Source organism: Asparagus officinalis, chromosome 6 (assembly GCF_001876935.1).
Source record: "Asparagus officinalis chromosome 6, Aspof.V1, whole genome shotgun sequence".
In the NCBI taxonomy this organism is placed as follows: domain Eukaryota; kingdom Viridiplantae; phylum Streptophyta; class Magnoliopsida; order Asparagales; family Asparagaceae; genus Asparagus; species Asparagus officinalis.
The window spans coordinates 75,776,665-75,788,840 of NC_033799.1; the positions used below are offsets into that span (position 1 = coordinate 75,776,665).

At 42.1% G+C, this 12,176-nt stretch overlaps 1 protein-coding gene across 2 annotated transcripts in view; it reads left to right on the plus strand.

The window, feature by feature from the left end:
• LOC109846464 (WD-40 repeat-containing protein MSI1-like) overlaps window positions 1–12,176 on the plus strand; it is a 46,206-nt gene that overhangs the window by 7,520 nt on the left and 26,510 nt on the right. Inside the window, exons 2-5 of one of the 2 annotated variants that reach the window (XM_020415703.1) lie at window positions 422–748; window positions 8,918–9,070; window positions 10,311–10,438; window positions 10,542–10,637. In XM_020415703.1, coding sequence (XP_020271292.1) covers window positions 422–748; window positions 8,918–9,070; window positions 10,311–10,438; window positions 10,542–10,637 — 704 coding nt within the window. The remainder of the gene's footprint in view (window positions 1–421; window positions 749–8,917; window positions 9,071–10,310; window positions 10,439–10,541; window positions 10,638–12,176) is intronic. The other variant, XM_020415704.1, reaches the window with a different exon arrangement.

Below are 12,176 nucleotides of genomic sequence, written 5' to 3' on the forward strand. Positions count from 1 at the left end.
CCTACTATCAAAGAATGTTGGAGTTCTTATTGAGAGAGAAAAAGAAATGAAGAATTAGAAATCGAAAAGATAGAAAGTATTTAAATTTTGATTTGAAAAGATGTGAAGTATAGGGTTTCAGGATTGCCTGAAGAATGTAGTTCAGTGGTAATTTAACTACAACTTGCTGATCTACTCAGTCACTTTGCTTAGCTGTCCACTTGTAGAACATTGCTATCAAGTAGAATTCGACAAACTTCTTTATGTCTTTTTTCTGTTTCATTTTTAGCACCTTATATTGTGTTTCACAAGCGGAAAATTCTTAATAGTAGTTCTGTAGTGAGTGATAGCCATTTGCTGTTTTGATGGGAACGACCTGCATTCATGATTATTGCATTGCTTGCTGCTGTGTCTAACAAAAAATTTCAATGACTTCTGGCAGGTGCAAATAATTCAGCAGATAAATCATGATGGAGAAGTTAATCGAGCTCGATACATGCCTCAGAATCCTTTCCTTATTGCAACAAAGACAGTTAGCGCCGAGGTGTATATATTTGATTACAGCAAGCATCCTTCCAAGCCTCCTATCGATGGTGCATGCAATCCTGATTTGAGGTTGAAGGGCCATGGCTCTGGAGGATATGGTTTATCATGGAGTCCTTTTAAAAAGGGCCATCTTCTAAGCTGTTCAGATCATGGTCAAACATGCTTGTGGGACATCAATGCAACACCAGAGAATAAGGCTCTTTCTGCTCTTCGAATCTTTAAGGTTATATTCCTATAAATGTCTTCCCAGGCTTTCCAGTTTTATTCAATAGTTGTACACCATCTGATCATCATAATGTTCTCATTCACTCTAAGCTAACATTACGCTTATGATACCCACCCCTGGATGCATGTTTCTTTCAATTTTTGCAAATATATGCTTTCCCCAGTTGATTATCAGCCTATGATTCTGTTATTTTTGTGTTCATGCTTCCTCGGTAGTCATCTGGGATTAAAAAAATAATTAGGATGCCTAAGAGTCCCAAGGACTTGAGAAGAAGTGAGAATGCATGCCAACTCTGGAAATCTTGCCAACTCTGGAAATCTTAGGTACACTGATAACTTGTCTGCACAGTTACAGAATGTGCAAGAGAACTGTAATAATTATCCACTTGTTAGTGGCCGGTTCCCTGCACATTCCAATTAGAATTTATTTACTAGACATTCAGAAGCTTTGATATTTTTAGGTTATTTTTAACGATGATATTTACTTTGTTGGAATCCAGTTCTTCTGCAACATGCGATGCATGGGCATTTTGTAGAATTTACCAGTTAGTAATGAGAAAAATAATTATGAATAAAATAGATAAATTGCAGTATGCTTTCTAGCAAAGGGGGTACTCTCAAATCAAGTGTATCTATAAGTCCTTGATTAATTTATTGGAAATTAATGTTTAATATACGCATCGCAGACCGCAAACAAAACTCTTCTGCTTAACTGTTTAGCATGACTTGAAAAATGCATTAACTTCTGGTCATAGGCACTGAGCAATGACAAGAGGACTGGAAAATTACCAATGTTCCTGCTCTTAGTATTCCGAATCGACGCGAGGCAATCATGGGCAGTAGGTCAGAAGATTTTTCTTAGGATCTATTATGGATTTTTAGCATCCGTCTGATTTTGTTTTGTTTCTTTTACTAGGATTTGGTATGTGTTTGATTTATTTTTCAGATTTAGTGTTCTCTTTTATTCTTCCATGAGAGATGGACCACTGATAAGCAAAAATTGAACTGCAAAAATTCTCTGCACATGTGAAGTGCTTGTGTTCTTTGGTATGTGAATTTTCTCTTTGGTGTGAAGCCCTTTATCATAAGTGTTTTTTTATTCATAGCTGTTCAACAAAACCTATCCCTAGATCCTAATCCTTCACCTATTTGAAACAATCCATAAGAAAATTTTATGTGAACAGTACCTCACTGACTGGCAAGCCCTTCGCTGCTTGTCATCCCTCCCCCCATTTCCCGATGATGCCATACATCACCAAAGCTCAACAATGTCCCTGAAGATATCTCTATCCTTCTTCGATCTGAGTATGAATTCCAATGGCAACCACAGACGTTCTCCATAGAATCACTAGATTTCTTATTGTCGGATACCTTCCAATTGGCCTTCAATGAGTTACAAAGTCACTCCAGCAAACCATCACTGGTTCCTTCTCAAGAAAGAATCTTAAAAATTTCCCATCAACTCTCCCCTGTCTGAAAACATTCATCTCTAGTGAACAATGGCGATAAAAGATGAGAACTCCTGGACTAAACTGATCAATGTTCTCAGTCCACACCCACGAACAATCTAAGTCGAGTCATGCATCCCATCAGGCTAAAAACTCTTGAATCTCATCATTCGGCGTTGAAACCACTCATCTCCAAGGTACCCTGTGTTGGGAATTTAACGCTGAAATCCCTAATGCAACGAAAACGCAGAATAGAAAAAGGTACACCAAGTTTTAACGAGGTTCGGCAACTGCCTACGTCATCGGGAGCCACACAGATAATTTCCTTATTAATCAAATAAGAAATTACAAATCAAGAGCAAATCCCTAAACTGAGATTTCTCAAATAAACACTGTTGCTACAGTGTTAATAATTAAAGGGAATAAACCCCTTTCAAATCTCACTTGAGAATAATTAAACAACCCACTTATAAAACCCCTCTTTCTTTTCTCTCTCTCTCTCTCTAATCTTTTTCTTTATCTCTTCTTAAATCCCCCTCAACCGAAGCTGGGGATTAAAATCGCTGCTGCGATTTGAGTGATGGAACGCTGCTGCGTTAAGGGGCTTCGCCACCGCCGCCAGAGAAAGAAAGTCGGGGGGAGAGAGCAACAAACCCTAGGGCTTGGGGGGGCTCTTTTATAGCTGAAAATTTGACAAGCTGGCGACAGCCTGTCGCCAGCGGTGCGATGAACGCGGAGGTGGGAGGCCTGAACGCGATGGTCGAACGCCTTGGACGCGATGGTCGAGCGCTCGAACGCGGGGGTCGGAGAGCTCGCACGCGGAGGTCGACACTCGCGTTCACCTGCAGCTCCACCTGTTCGAGCTTCACCTGAAGCTTTCGCCGTCGACTCCCACACTCACCTGCATCATCCTCGAGCTCGTCGGAGCTTCTCATCGTCGTCGGAGGTTGGTATCCACCCCCAACCTAACAATCTCCCACTTGGAGACCAAACCGACATTAACGGGCTATCTCATCAAGCTCCTCTCCTGTGTGGCTCCGCCCTCATCATCTATGCATGAAGGCCAACTGAAGTTGCGCACAACTCCAGTTTCTGAACTGTCACCGTCTTTGTTAACATGTCTGCTGGATTCTTACTTCCTGGAATCTTTTCCAGTTTCAACACGTCATCTTCCAACAGGGATCTGATGAAGTGGTACCGAAGCGCAATATGCTTCGTTCTAGAATGAAATGCAGAATTCTTCGCCAAGTGTATCGCACTCTGGCTATCACTGTGCAAAACATTCTTCTCCTGTTTGAATCCCAGCTCTGTCAACAAACCCTGAAGCCATATCATCTCTTTACTGGCTTCAGTCACTGCAACGTACTCAGCTTCTGTAGTGGATAGGGTAACAATCTTCTGTACCTGTGACATCTAACTAACAACTGTAGTTCCAACGGTGAATACATAGCCGGTGATGCTTCTTCGGTGATCAACTTCACCTCCAAAGTCTGCATCTACGTACCCTTGCACTTCTACCTCTCCCTTACCAAAGTGCAAACACTTCTGTGTGGTGCCTCGTAGATATCTCAGAATCCACTTGACCGCTTCCCAATGAGCTTTTCCTGGATTCGACATAAACCGGCTGACAACTCTCACTGCATGGCCAATGTCTGGTCTCGTACAGACCATTGCGTACATCAAGCTTCCGATAGCTGAGGCGTAAGGAACCTGAGCCATACTCTCTTTCTCTTCTTCTGACTGAGGAGACTGATCATTCGATAAACGAAAATGGCTGGCCAAGGGTGTGCTCACAGGCTTGGCATTGCCCATGTTGAATCTTTACAAAACACGATTAATGTACTCCGTCTGAGACAACCGCAAGAACCCTTTCTTCTTGTCTCTCGTGATTTGCATTCCAAGGATCTTCTTCGCTGGACCCAAGTCCTTCATGTCAAACTCTTTTGACAGTTGCTGCTTCAAACTCTTGAAGTAGCAACAGTGGTCGGCGTTGCACTTCTGGAAACCTTCCTTGTGCATAAAGCCGTCAAACTTTCTGTACCACTGCCTTGGGGCTTGTTTCAGGCCATACAAGCTCTTCTTGAGTCTGCACACCAGGTTCTTCTTCTTTTCTTCTGAGAAACCTTCTGGCTGGTGCATGTATATCTCCTCTTCTAGATCTCCGTGAAGAAACGCCGTCTTCACGTCTAACTGCTCGAGATGAAGATCTTCAATTGCTACAATACTCATCACGGTCCTGATAGTATTTAGCTTCACCACGGGAGCGAAAATATCGGTGTAGTCAATTCCTTCCTTCTGCTGGAAACCTTTGACAACCAGTCGGGCTTTATATCTTCTGGAACCATCCTGCTCCTCTTTCACCCGGTACACCCATTTGTTGTGGAGTGCCTTCTTACCCGTGGGCAACTCAGCTAGTTCCCACGTCTGGTTTGATATGAGAGACTTCATCTCATCTTTCATTGCAAGCTCCCACTTGCTCGCATCTCCACACTGACAAGCTTCATCAAAGCTTTCAGGCTCCCCACCATCTGTCAACAACAGATAGTTCATGTATCTCCTGTTGGGTACAGGAGGACGAGAAGATCTTCTTAATATCGGAGCTGGTGCGTCGGGCTCCTGCGCACCATCTTGTCCAACAGGCTCTTCTTGCTGAGGACCCTCTGCATTGGGTTCTTCCGAGAGGTTACTCGGGACATCATCTGCATCTATAAATGTGGACTCGCTCTCTGAGTCGTCAGTCTTGTGCATGTCCTTGTACATCACCTTCTCGTTGAATATCACATCTCTGCTCCGGATCACCTTCTTGTTTTCGTTGTCCCAAATGCGGTAGCCGAACTCATCTTCACCATAGCCGATGAAAGTGCATTTCTTTGACTTGGGATCAAGCTTATTCCTGCCTTGATCACTAATATGCACGTAAGCTACACAACCGAAAACTTTTAGATGTGAGAGTTTTACCTCCTTTCCGCACCATACCTCCTCTGGTATTCTGTGCTCCAATGGAACCGATGGACCTCGGTTGATCAAGTAAGCTGCTGTGTTGACCGCTTCTGCCCAGAACTGCTTCGGTAGGCCTGATTGTACTCGAATGCTTCTGGCTCTCTCTGTCAACGTTCGGTTCATCCGCTCAGCTACACCATTTTGCTGAGGCGTGCCGGGCACGGTTCTCTCCATTCTGATCCCGTGCTCATAGCAGAACTTCTTGAATCCGGTGTCTTCATACTCACCGCCATTGTCGGTCCTGAGCTTCTTTATTCTCAGACCGGTCTCATTCTCGACCATAGCTTTCCATCTCCTGAAAGCCTCAAATACTTCTGACTTATGCTTCAGAAAGTAGACCCACACTTTCCGAGAGTGATCATCGATAAAAGTCACGAAGTAGTGTTTTCCACCAATGGACGCGGTGGTTGTTGGTCCCCACACATCTGAGTGAACGAGCTCTAGCTTCTGCTTCCTGGGGGTTCTGCCACTTGTCTGAAAGCTGACTCTCTTCTGCTTTCCAAGTATACATTCTTCACACATATCCATCTCCACTGACTGCAGTCCTGGGAGTTTCCCCTTTGTGTGCATGATTTTCATCCCCTTTTCACTCATATGACCGAGTCTCTGGTGCCACAGCTTTGAAGTCTCATTGCCTGCTGCAACTGAGATCAAACAACGTGCACCTGCTGTCATATACAGGGTACCAGTCTTCTTGCCTCGGGCAATCGTCATTGCGCCCTTTGAGATCTTCCAATCATCTCCATGGAAGGTTGTGGTGTATCCTTCGCCAGCCAACTGGCCTACGGATATTAAATTCTTTCTCAGGTCGGGAATATGCCTGACATCCTTCAGCTCCCATACTGACCCGTTCAACTTAATTTTCACCACGCCTTTGCCCACAATAGCACATGGTTGATCATCACCAAGATATACGTATCCAAGATTTCCGGGGGTATACTTCTCGAAGAATTCTTTCTGAGAGGTAGCATGGAACGACGCTCCTGAATCTAACACCCAAGATTCCTCCTTGCTCTCCAAAGAGCATATCAATGCGTCGTCTCCTCCTGAAGTGGAGGTGACATTCACCTCTGCCTTCGCCTCCTTCTCCTTCTGTGCACTCTTGCACTGATTCTTGTAATGCCCGGTCTTTCCACAATTCCAACACTCGATAGCCTTCGAGCTGTTGCTTGGATTCCTTGATTTGGACCTCCTGTCCTTTGATCTACCTCTGTAGTTTGATTTTCCTCGTCCATTTCCTCTGGTTGAATTTCTACCTCTTGACTCTGTATGCAATACTGAAGAGGTTGTAGCTTCACCAGTCTCTCGCCGTCGGATCTCCTCACTGAGAACCAAATCACGAACGTCGCCGAACTTCAACTTTTTCTTTCCCGATGAGCTACTCACTGCCGTGACTGTAGCGTTCCATATCAACGCCCGAACTTCCTCATCAAACTCAATCTCAACTGAACTCAATTGGGTTGTAACCGTATTAAGTTCATTGAGGTGTTGTGCTACTGACGCGCCTTCCGCCATTTTCAGATTGAATAACCGCCGCATCAAATGAACTTTGTTCGCGGCTGATGGCTTCTCATACATGTTTGAGAGTGCTGCCATAAGACCTGTCGTGGTCTTCTCCTTCGCTATGTTGAACGCAACATTACGAGTCAACGTCAATCTGATAACTCCGAGGGCTTGTCTATCCAGAAGGTTCCACTCTTCTTCCTTCATGGAATCCGGCTTCTTCCCCGATAGTGGTTGATACAGATTTTTCTGATACAGATAATCCTCTATCTGCATTTTCCAGAATCCAAAATCTGTTCCATCAAATTTCTCAAGTCTTATTTTCCCTTCATCTGCGGCCATGGCTCCCACTTGAATCTGACTTCCTCTAGATCGTTTCACGCTCTGATACCAGTTGTTGGGAATTTAACGCTGAAATCCCTAATGCAACGAAAAGGCAGAATAAAAAAAGGTACACCAAGTTTTAACGAGGTTCGGCAACTGCCTACGTCCTCGGGAGCCACACAGATAATTTTCTTATTAATCAAATAAGAAATTACAAATCAAGAGCAAATCCCTAAACTGAGATTTCTCAAATAAACACTGTTGCTACAGTGTTAATAATTAAAGGGAATAAACCCCTTTCAAATCTCACTTGAGAATAATTAAACAACCCACTTATAAAACCCCTCTTTCTTTTCTCTCTCTCTCTCTCTAATCTTTTTCTTTATCTCTTCTTAAATCCCCCTCAACCGAAGCTGGGGATTAAAATCGCTGCTGCGATTTGAGTGATGGAACGCTGCTGCGTTAAGGGGCTTCGCCACCGCCGCCAGAGAAAGAAAGTCGGGGGGAGAGAGCAACAAACCCTAGGGCTTGGGGGGCTCTTTTATAGCCGAAAATTTGACAAGCTGGCGACAGCCTGTCGCCAGCGGTGCGATGAACGCGGAGGTGGGAGGCCTGAACGCGATGGTCGAACGCCTTGGACGCGATGGTCGAGCGCTCGAACGCGGGGGTCGGAGAGCTCGCACGCGGAGGTCGACACTCGCGTTCACTTGCAGCTCCACCTGTTCGAGCTTCACCTGAAGCTTTCGCCGTCGACTCCCACACTCACCTGCATCATCCTCGAGCTCGTCGGAGCTTCTCATCATCGTCGGAGGTTGGTATCCACCCCCAACCTAACAATCTCCCACTTGGAGACCAAACCGACATCAACAGGCTATCCCATCAAGCTCCTCTCCTGTGTGGCTCCGCCTTCATCAACTATGCATGAAGGCCAACTGAAGTTGCGCACAACTCCAGTTTCTGAGAGGTCACTACCTCTGTCAACATGTGCATCATCTTCGAGCTCGTCGGAGCTTCTCATCGTCGTCGGAGGTTGGTATCCACCCCCAACCTAACACCCTGCTGCTGCCAAGGTGGTGGAAATGATAAACAATGTGCATCCCTGGAAGGTGATGGTACAATCTCCGGAATTGTCAGGTGATCAAGGGGTACATTATGATAAATCCTCATTGCTGAAACCAGACTGAAGCCAAATTACCATGAACTAGCAAATCTCGGTTGCTCATTGGAAGTTGTCGTTGGATGCAAAGAGGGTTGGGGATATCATTGGATACATCGTTGGGCTTCAGCGAGGTTTGGTATCTTCAGAAAGTGGAGGGGAAGGCTGATCATGTTGGACTTGGTATCCACATGGAAATTGAGCACAACATGATCAGCCTTCCTTTTGCGAGAACCCCTTCGCAACTAACCGCGCACATCGGTGGCCTTTTAGTTGGAGTTGGCTCAATTTCCATGTGGATAAACAATTTTCAAAATTCAATTCTCATTCATCAATGGTTTATTCCTCATGGAGGATTACAAATTTATTTATAGAAGAGGAAACTAAACTAAATCAAAACCTAACCAAATCCTACTAAAAGGCAAAAAAAAAAGGAAAGCTGTAATCCCTGACATAATAAAATATCAGAGATCCTAAAAAATCCTAAAATCAAATCAATGAACTGCAACGAAATCTTACCTAAAATTTACATCAAATATTGCTACAATGAAAATTTTCTAATAAACGAAAAATCTTGTGAGCGATGGTCCATGATTTTTCTGCATCAATTATATCCTCATAAACGCTACATCTTTTTATCGTTTTATTATAGACTTTAATGACAATACCTTTGAGTTGTTTTACTATTATTGAATTGTTTCTTGCTCAATGTAGCTAATATGTTCTTGTGAAATAGGCAGATGAAGGTATTGTAGAGGATGTTGATTGGCATTTGAGGAACGACTACTTGTTTGGCTCAGTTGGTTATGATGGACATTTGCACATATGGGATCTTAGAGAAACAACAAGTAACCAGCCAATTCAGTCTGTAGTTGCTCATCAAGGCTTGGTGAGTGATGCCTCCTTTGTTGTCAACTAATAATCATAGAAAAATACCTGTTTCGCTGTCGGGGCTCCTAGCATTGGATTATATCACTTCTCTCACCATTCGTTTTCATTCTAAAACGTAAAAGTTAAAATCAAATTGGTGACATTTTTTTTCTGATTGTTTTCTACGCTGAAGTTTTGTTTAATTCTACTTTCCTTGAATTACAAATTGAATGTAAAAATGTGTTTTATTTTATATCCTATAGAGAAATTGATTCAGTGTCCTCTTCATAAATGTTGCACATACTCACAACAACTTTGGGTAGTGGCTTTCTCCCTGAGGTTGGGGTTTCCACTTTGTGTGTTGAACGAGCTCTTGATTTTTCGATAAGCATCTGTTGATAGAATAATCTTCTTTGTCCTATATCATATTGTCTTTTTTGCTAAATTGGAAAACATTAGGCCATTATGAGATTTGGGCTGCTTTACTTGAGGCTAGTTTTGAGTTTTTATGCTTCTCAAGTCTACTAATTCTTCATCAGTGCCCTTTCTCATTGGTCGAACTTCATCTTGAAGCCTTGATCAGTAGTTGAGGTGTCGGACGAATTTGATAGATTTGGTGAAAGCTGAACACTGATTACACATGGATAGTTACACATTGATTCCAAATCGTGTGGCTTGAAAATTACTCCAATGCAATTTCTGCCTTTTCTCTTATTTTAAAAGAAGTGTAAGAGGTTGCTAAATAATGTTCAAATGGACCAATAACAGTCCAAGATAACTAAAGTCTTCTTGACAGTCATACTGTTGTGCTACTACACATGATTAATGAATAATAATAAAAAGTGCAGAACCATCCTTGTTAAAATTGAGATTAAAATGCACTACATCTATAAGATACAAGATGAGTTTTAGGAACAATGCTGTGTCAGTTCACAAGAAGGAGAATAAGCAAATTCAGTGATTGGAGAGGCATTATATGGAATATTTGGGATCTATATACTAAAAACGACTAATTTAACATCATTCTTGGGAAGAATAGGGATAAACACATTCTTCTATACCATACCGGATGATTTTAAACGTGGAAATCTTACTTTTTTTATGCCTTCTTCAATCGATGGATGGTGATGGTTGCTCCCAGACTCAATAAAACGATGCTTGAGCCTGCCTCTTAAATATTTGTAATGAAATAATTAAAAGATGTCGTCTACTTGAATTTTGCCAGTTGTTGATTGAAAACTGCATCCATCATCTTTCAGCAGGTTAATTGCTTGGCATTCAATCCCTTCAATGAGTGGATTGCAGCAACAGGTTCAGCTGATAAGACAGTAAAGTTGTTTGACCTCCGCAGGCTGAGCACTTCTTTGCACACCTTTGATTATCACAAGTAAGTATTCAACTATTTCATGTTCATATAGCATGAGTTGACTTTTAGTTACTGTTGAGATGATGAGCAAATGCTGACATCTTATACTACATTTTGTAAATAGGCAGCAGGTTATACAACTGGGATGGAGTCCGAAACATGAGACTATACTAGCATCATGCTGCGCGGGTCGGAGGATTTTAGTGTGGGACCTAAACAGGTACATGCTCAAATTTTTACATAGAGCACATATGATTTGTTTGAAGATGCTTCCTTATTAATATTTAGCGTAGTAATGCTCATAATGCATTGACAGTTTTTGTACATAGAAGAGCTGGGAAACAAACAATTATAGTAAACTCTAAAAATATTAGGTCTGTATGATGTAAAGTTACTGAGGATACACTAAAAATGCTGACACAAAGAGTTGCTTTTAAAGTTTAAACTAATAAATTGGGCAGGGGAACAAAGTGATGGGTTGCTCATTTGGCAAATGCTAGAAGTTGTTCCACTGACACTTGGATAACCTGCAGAGAATTTTTTTTGACTTCTTTGATAGACTTTGATAAACGTGAATCTTGTAAGAGAGCTCAGTCAATCTGACAGTTAACAAATCCATAGGTGTTATAAACTATGGTTGTCATCACTGTTTTTTGAAATTAGGCTCTTCGTATTTTGAGATGAACCTTCATGCTTAGTTCCTGTTTAGCTGGCTGAGGATTTCTTGCTTTTATCATATCACAGTTAATTGGAGTTGAGATTATTCTGTATACTCATGCATTGAGCCTCAGATCAACAAGGACTATCAACTTAGATTCTCCTTCTATAGTATTTAAAAAAAAGGTTTCTATTTAAGAGGTTATCAATAGCGGATAGCGTCGCGTAGCGATGAGGCATCGCTAAGGCTATTTCAGGCTATTGTGGCAAAATAGCGGTAAAAAGCGCAAAGTCAATAGCGGTCTAATTTAGATATGTATAAATACTAAAAAAAATTTAAAGAAAAATCTAAGAAATCTAAAAGTACATATTGGATGATTTAAAGAGATCCTAAACATGAAATAGACATGTAACCATCACGTAATACCGAAGATGACTGGAGAAGTCAAAAAATCGTCTTCTTCGAGAAGAAGAGCTTAGCGGTGACAAGACTGCCCTAAGAGGAGCTCACGGTGAAGGAGGTGAGAGAAAGTATCAAGGTAGGTGCCAGAAGTTATGAGAGGTGACGGGTGTATGCTGAAAATCACAGGAGACGGTGGAATGCAATGGTCAAGGGTTGAGTTTAATTTTTAAAAAATAAGCCTCAAACCGCTTTCTAAATAGCAGTCAAAAAGCAAATTTCGAATGTAATCGCTCACTATTTACCGTTATGACACACTATTAGCCACTTTTGCGAATAGACATATTCCGCAATATGTCATCGCTATTGCGCGATAGCGTAGCGGGCGATAGCGTCGCGGGAAGGAACCGCTAAACGCTATTAGCACCCTATTACGAGGCTATTTAGCGCTATTTATAACATTGGGAATAAGTATTCTTTCGACTCCTGGTGAGTCATTCTTGAGTACAATTTCAAAACCTCAAAGCATCTACCTTAATACTTTGTTCCTTCTCTCTCTTTCTGCTCCTGTCTTGTTGACTCCTCTTCCATGTAAGATAGCATTTGACTGGATGCACTTGTTCTTTTATCAATCTCATTTATTTTTAATTCAGTTTATGAGATGAGTATCTTTCGATTAAGCAATGAGAAAACGAACCATTC